This window comes from Monopterus albus, unplaced genomic scaffold, assembly GCF_001952655.1.
Source record: "Monopterus albus unplaced genomic scaffold, M_albus_1.0 scaffold122.1, whole genome shotgun sequence".
Classification (NCBI taxonomy): domain Eukaryota; kingdom Metazoa; phylum Chordata; class Actinopteri; order Synbranchiformes; family Synbranchidae; genus Monopterus; species Monopterus albus.
The window spans coordinates 433261-441001 of record NW_018128002.1 but is presented as its reverse complement, the minus strand read 5'-3'; the positions used below and the strand labels follow the sequence as shown (position 1 = coordinate 441001).

General features: G+C 36.5%; 1 protein-coding gene across 1 annotated transcript; it reads left to right on the top strand.

Annotated features, from left to right (window-relative positions):
* Nucleotides 1–182: 182 nt before the first annotated feature.
* Nucleotides 183–2213, top strand: LOC109966998 (granzyme E-like). The gene is made up of 5 exons (XM_020612303.1): nt 183–444; nt 695–854; nt 1050–1176; nt 1367–1585; nt 1706–2213. The coding sequence occupies exons 1-5, from the start codon at nt 252–254 to the stop codon at nt 1856–1858; spliced, it is 852 nt and encodes a 283-aa protein (XP_020467959.1). The 5' UTR covers nt 183–251; the 3' UTR covers nt 1859–2213.
* The last annotated feature ends 5528 nt before the right edge of the window (nt 2214–7741 follow it).

Below are 7741 nucleotides of genomic sequence, written 5' to 3'. Positions count from 1 at the left end.
TACCCCATCTTATGCACAATTCTTATCGCTCTTTTTTGTAATATATACAATGGTTGAATGCTAATAATAGTGAGGTCTAGACCTTTGTAAAGTGTCCTGAGATGACCTTTGTTGTGATTTGGCGCTATACAAATAAAATTGAACTGAATTGAACATTATTAAAGATTGTCTAAAGGATGTTGTTTTGTACTACTAAACTCTTAACTTTCATTATGCTATGGAGGTGATAAAGATATGGCATCTTTAGAAATATGACTCAAAGCCACATCCTGAAAACTACACAAACACTTCCTTCTTCCTTTAATACAAGGAAGCATTTAAAGACTGACATTTTCAGTGAAGTGTGCCTCTGCTCTTCAGTAGCTCAGCTGGACTGTGATCTCACCATGTTCATCAATTGTAAACTGGTAATACTGATACTTGTGATAAGTCTTGATGGCCAAGGTAAGTTGTTATGGTATGTAAGAATATTATACTATATACTTAAGCTACATTATATGAGGATCTAGATTCCACCCTCAGGTTTCAGATGAATAAGTACAGTGAAACTAATTCAGTTTAACATGGCTGTCCTACAGTAAATGTTGTTGTCATGAAGGTGTTCAGTTTATGTTCAAACTGTGATATCATTTTGGCTTTATACACATACATTTATACATATTGCACATACATTTATATTTTTTGTTTTTCCCAGCTCATACAGCAAAAATTATCGGAGGCCATGAGGCTGTGCCACATAGCAGGACATACATGGCGCTTTTGGAGTGCCACACAAGTAATGGTGAAAAAAAGTACTGCGGTGGCTTCCTTCTGAATGAGGACTTCGTGATCACTGCAGCCCACTGTCAAGCCAAGTCAGTCTATTACACTTCAGGTTTACCAACTGTGAATTCTTGAGCCTTTGAGAAGATTTCTTATCCCAACAACATAGATGAATACACTGCATGAGGGCTTCATGAGCTGTGACAAAAATGTGAATACAATGCTTTGACCAAAAATCTAATCTATTTACTCCCAGATAACTTTTTATCTTTATTTTATCATTTCAGGTCCTATGTCTTACTAGGACTTCACAATTTTCATAACAAAGCCGAAGTACAGGGTAAATATGTTGAGAGATCATTTCCACATAAAGACTTCAACGGAACTTGCAAAAATGACATAATGCTTCTTAAGGTAAAATAAATGAGAACTGTATTTAAAATGCTTGTACTTCACAGTAGAATTTGATTTAGCCTTTTTTCCATCATTATCAACTTGTGTTTCTCAATATTTTATTAGCAATGAATGAAACAAAGCAGTATTGTAATTACACTGTACATATTGATGTGCAAAAATATATTTTTATCTGTCCCGGTTCCTCAAGTTGAGCTCCAAGGCACATTTCAACAAAAACGTGAGACCCATTGCTCTAGGAGACCACAGTGGTTTGCCAAAAGCATGTACCGTCTCTGGCTGGGGCAGGGATAATACTTCAGACTTGAACTCTGTCGTGCTCATGGAAGTCAATGTAAAGCTCATTGATCATAAGCGGTGTGATGAGGACAATCTCTACTGCTCTGAGGGAGAAACTGGACCAGCTGAGGTACTATACAAACAATTATGTAATATAACAGACAAACATATCTGGTCAATAATTGTAATTCATTCACTTCTGCTGATGCAATGTTGAAGCACTCATTACATACTGTGGATGTATTTCCAGGGAGACTCTGGCGGTCCATTGGTCTGTGAAGATGAAAAGGCATACGGGGTGATTGCTGGTTTCTTTAAAACAGAAACAGGTCTAAAAACACATGTCTATACTAAGATACCTGACTTTAAAGAATGGATTGAATCTACCATGAAAATTGTATGAAAACACTCTAAGGCATTTGAACATTTGGATTTATACTATCTGTAAAACATTGCAGAGCTCAAAAGCTGATAAATGAGATGCTAATATCACATGTTAATGTGACCACTAGACCAAAGTCTGGGCTTGCTTGCTTTAAAAGTAATTCATCTAAATATTCCTAACTTTGATGCTATCAAATGTTTGTTTGGAAAGTTGAATGAAAACACTGAAACTATATGAATTTGACTTGGCACAGTAGCACATCTTGCAGATGTGACTTTTCCAAGCTAGAGATAAACAAATCATTCATGATACACAAATTAAGTATGGCATAAAGTCATAAATTAATGTATGTCATCCTGGTCTTAAATATATTATATGCATTAAACGTTACTGCTTTGTGCACATTCTTTTGACTTGATCAAATGAGAACACAGACTCCTCTGTTTCTTTTGTACAATCTTATGAAACTCTGTCTCTCTCTCTCCATGATATCTCAGTGCCTCTATACACTTCCCTTTTCAGGTATGAAAAAAAAGACAACATTCCCTCCTTGTGATCAAAGTGTATTGATGCAACAGCAAGAAATTCACTATTCACTTGCTGAATTCAGAACATTCTTAACAATATACGATAGAAAGGCAAGCGCACATGTTTGATTCTTGCAGATTCAGTCTTCAATCTTAGAAGCAAAATATAAAATATTTACTTAATTTATTTTAGCTCAGCTATAATCAATTACCATGTGACATCCTAATATTTTCTCACTGTCATTTTTGGGTATCAATATAACTTAGGGGGGACAAGAATGATACTGTTTATGTCTTGATGGATATTTCTGGAGGCATTTTGTCAGAATACTAATGCTGAGAAAAATGTAAATCTAATAGTAAGTGGTACAGTATTTGTCATCTGCATGACTGTTATATCAAAATTACACTAAAAGAAAGAAAGAAATGTGACAAGGTCTACTGTCAACACTGAGTGGTGGGAAAGGAGCTGTTGCCATTAAACATAGGTTTTGTCACCACACAAATAAGGTGGCGGTTCAAGGAGGGGGTTTTTCTGTTCATTAGTTATTATTGTGTAGATGCAGTAATGCCAAACTTGTCCAAATTATATTATTAAATTATGTTATCATTAAACCTCATTTGTTTTGCCTTTTCCCTATTTTAATGCCTGCATTTATCCCAGTAGATGGTAGATCACTGCATCATTCATCAGGAATTGCCGTGTAAGTCTGTATTGCAGTTTAATCATGTCGAGAATCCTGTCATAAGGCTTGTTAACTTTATATGAGCAAGGGGACTTCAGTACCATCAGTTCATTATGTTCCTGGAGGAAACCAATGCAGATCACCAGGACTTACTTTATCACTTTTATGTCTGCTGTTTAAGTTTGGGCAAACTGTTTCAATGAGTGTTTGAACTCAAAGAAGAGATTTGCGCATTTTTAAAGTTAATGGGGAAATCTGCCGAACTTCCTGAGCTGAGAGACAAGAACTAATGAGCTGAACGTGAAGCTACAGTTTGTGCACGACATGACATGAATGAGCTGAACGTGAAGCTACAGTTTGTGCACGACATGTACACAAATGTGAGAGCCTTCAAATCCAAGCTGACTTTATTCTCCAGACAAATTTCAAACAAATCTTTCACCCATTTTTCCACACTAGCCACCCGAAACGCGAAGAAATACAGCAAATCACTGGACAAAGAATTCTGCTGTTGATTCTCTGATTTTTAAAAAATTGACAAGTCCCTTCAGCTGGTGTCCTGTCCCCTGTCACAAGACCCTGAAACAGCACCACAGGAGCTGCAATTGGAACTAATCGATCTTCAATCTGACTCCGTTTTAAAGGAGAAGTTCAACTCTCTTAAACTGAATGACTTTTATGCTTCCATTATTGAAGCCACATTTCCAAACCTCCGGAGGACGGCACAGAAGATGCTGGCATTGTTTGGCTCAACTTATCTGTCTCATTCTTGTATCCACAATTTTATCAACAATTTTGTATTCTTGAGTAATCTTGTTTTTTGTATTTTATATTCTTCAGTCATTTTATATTTAGACTAGATGTTTGTTCTTTTGGCTTTAAACTCTTTAGTTGACTTCAGGAGAGCCCTGCACAAGAATTCCTATATGCCTAGACTGTTTGTTTATGCATAAATGGTAAATAAAGATCTTGAATCTTGAACATGAAATGTCCTATTTTATATGCTTTACAGTGCTGGAACAAGCCTCTGCTAAAATGATTAACTGTTACCCAATTTCATAAGTAACAACCAACCACTGTTGTCTTTTATTTTATTAACATACCCCTATTAGTGGCTACATTATTAAATATGCATGCACATTATCAATGTGTGCACATATTTAGACATAAAATGAACCATAGTCAGAGTGTTTCATTTAAAGAAGTGCTGAGTTTCTTTCCAGTCTAAGATCTAGAGGGACAAAGGTCATGTGATTTTCCAGTTCAGTACTTCCATAACAAACTAATGGGAATAGAAGCGATTCTAGCTCCTAAACACGCATACTAAATAACAGTCCCCAAAGAAAGACAGAGGGGTTGATATTCTGCTGCTTCACAAACTCAGGCAGAGGATGTGGTTAATGACATTAATCTCTACTTCATGTAAACTAGAAACAGAATGAACCATGGGTGAACCAAGCTTTAGGCCAATGCCACAATGATGTGTATATGCACTTAAGGCAGACCATAATCTCTTGTCAGCCATCTACTCTGCCCTGCACCACAAGCTAGGTGTTCAAAAGAAAAGGGCTAAAAGGTCATTTGAAATGGTTTTAACATATAACATTTCAAAAGGGCAAAAAACAGCCACCAAACCACAGACATTATCCTGCACTATCTGTATAAAAGAATGAACAGCAGCCAGTATGCTGAAAATTTTATCATCCCCACAGGACCATAGGCCCATCAGTGAGAAAGCACTGAATGTATCAGGACAACTACTACACACTGCCAGTGCAGCTGGCATTGCCAGCACAGAGTAATCTTAATCATACTCATTCTCATCAATCTCTCAATCAATCAAAACTTTATTTGTAGAGCACCTTTCATATAGAAGTCATGCAATTCACAATTCTTTACAAAAGACTGACCAAAGACAGAATAATGTGAGCAAGAAAAAACATCCAACAAAACAGGGACTAAAACACAATGATACTAATGCACACAAAAACTTACCTGGAGCACACACTGGAAGCATGTCAGTCAAGTAGACTGGTGCAAGACCAAGACAAGTGCATTCATTTTGATCCCCCACAGACCCTCAAAATTCAATACTCACATCCACATTCCCAAACCAGATTCCTCTTTGCATTGCAAAACCATCAATAATGTAGGCAACCTCATCAATGTCACAGGCTATGTCACTTCACTGGGTAAATGACAGATTGTTCCACACTACAAGCTTCCTACAATAGACATCGGTCACCTTTTAAGACAACAGTGGTGGAAAGTAACTAAGTGTATTTACTCATGTACATTTTTGTACAAGTACAGTTTTGAGGTAACTGTACTTTACCTAAATATTTAGATTTTATGCTACTTTGTATTTTGACTTTACTACATTTTAGAGGCAAATATTGTACTTTTTATTCTACATTTGTTTTATAACTTTCATTACAAGATACTTTTCAAAACCAGATAAATACTAAAATTACTGTAAAATCATGAGACTTTACTGATCTCCAGTTTAAAATTCACAAGCTACCCAACAGTACTTCAAATTATAACCATTTACTGTATGTTAGTTAAAACTAGCTCCCCCTTTATTAGCTGCAACATTAAATGTGATGTATACAATAATGCACTAGTAATTATACTCAAATCATATGATATATATTAATGTTAAACGTGCCAATCTGCATAATGAGTACTTTTACTTTTGATACTTTAAGTATATTTTGATACTAACATCAATATATTTTTGTACTTTCACTTAAGTAACATTTTGAATGTATGACTTTTAATTGTAACAGAGTATTTTACACTATTGTATTGCTATTTTTACTTAAGCAAGGGATTTGAGTACTGCTTGACAACTACAGTACTTTGTGACTTCCTCACATGGTTTCTCCACCATTATAGCTGATCCTGTAACATGATACTGCTGTAACAGTGTGGGAGAACTTTCACTTTTATCATTTTACTGGCAAGACTTTGCAAAAGTTACAAGCTATCAGCAACAACAGACACACTCACCCTTATGGTAGACCTTGAACTCAAACTAATCTAACTGCATTTCTATGTTGCTTGCACTAACACACAACACATAGCTCACACTGCCACCTCCTGGCAAATGCAGTGAATATAGAATTGTGAGATAACTAAATGACTTAAAAGCAATATCAGACGAAATGTTAAAAATCCATCCATCCATTATCTATACTGCCTATTCCTGAACAGGGTGGTGGAGCCTATCCCAGCTGACACTGGGCAAGAGGCAGGGTACACCCTGGACAGGTCACCAGTCTATCACAGGGCCAGCACATAAAGACAAACAACCACACACTCACTCCTACGGGCAATTAAGAGTTGCCAGTCAACCTAAGCTGCATGTCTTTGGATTGTGGGAGGAAGCCAAAGTACCTGGAGAGAACCCACAAAGGCACAGGAAGAACATGCAAACTCTGCACAGAAAGGCATTGGGTAGGCCTGGGATCGAACCCAGAACTTTCTTGCACCATCATGCTAAATGTTAAAAATTCTAATACAAATTTAAATTTTACAGGTATATAAAAATCACTTTGCAGGTGTTATATTTTTTGTTTTCTCTCTCTTCAGCGGGTCTCACAATATCTCTAGAATTTATTGGCATCACCCTCAGTGTCACCTTTTTCCAAGCCTCCTTGCCATCAACACACTTTACATCTACAACTACATTCTTGCACAATAATTATTTTCTTTGCTGAGCCAACTTAATTATATCATCCTATAAAGTCATTTCTTCCTTTTTCATTTGCTGGCCTAGCCACCTGTTCCTTCCATTATTACATATATATATTTATCAGGTTTCCTTTAGATCAGGAACATCTCCATAACTATGCTGTGATCAGTCTTTCCATATGTGGACAGCTTCCACTAAATTCAGGTAAGGAATCCTTGACCATTCCATGCCACCAGAAGGTTCTGCTGCTGGTCACCAGTTACCATAAACCCTCATCTAAAGGACACTGGAGGTCAGTCTTACCTCGACATATGAAACATTTTCAATGGACAATGAAGCCATGAAACCTCATTAACTTCCCTGGGTGCTTTGCCATCACACTTACTGAGATATTTGATTCCTGTTCAGCTATACTCATCTGTTTGTGCTCAACCTAATTTTATCCCACCCATCAATGATCTGCAGCTCTCTTAAACTCTATCCATTCTCAACCCTAATTCATTCATTCCAGTTAGTTTGCTTTCTTAATGGCATGGTGTTTGTTAGTGAAGAAAGTCAGTGGAATGGGATCCATTTTCTTTACTGAACATAACTAAAAATAAGCCCTCAAAGTAAATGAGGTGCAATATATTGTGGTTTGCCAGTTTGTGTTCAACACTTACAATTTTTTTAGAAATTTGAAAATAGCCACTTTTCTTTCATCATTTCCTCCCCACTGTAGGATCTAATCAAGAGGCAGACTCTCTGGAAACATCTACAGCAGTGTTAGGTACAATAGATTTCTTTGAGTGTCTACACCTCTACACATAATTCACATGATTTTATTACAGCCTTGAATTACAGTATGCTAATTTATACTGAGGGGCTCTTTATTTAGTTTTTTTTAATTTTTTATTTAATTTTTATTTTTACTTTTTGCAAACAACACCGTTATTGCCAGTAGCAGGTTTGTAGATACCTCAAAACATCTACCACAATCTCCTGCTGC

What these genes read in the sequence shown, in the direction of transcription:
- LOC109966998 (XM_020612303.1), top strand. Translation starts at nt 252, where the DNA reads ATGACTCAAAGCCACATCCTGAAAACTACACAAACACTTCCTTCTTCC. An exon ending in GATAAGTCTTGATGGCCAAG is followed by an intron (nt 445 to 694) that starts GTAAGTTGTTAT and finishes TGTTTTTCCCAG; the next exon opens with CTCATACAGCAAAAATTATC. An exon ending in ATGACATAATGCTTCTTAAG is followed by an intron (nt 1,177 to 1,366) that starts GTAAAATAAATG and finishes CGGTTCCTCAAG; the next exon opens with TTGAGCTCCAAGGCACATTT.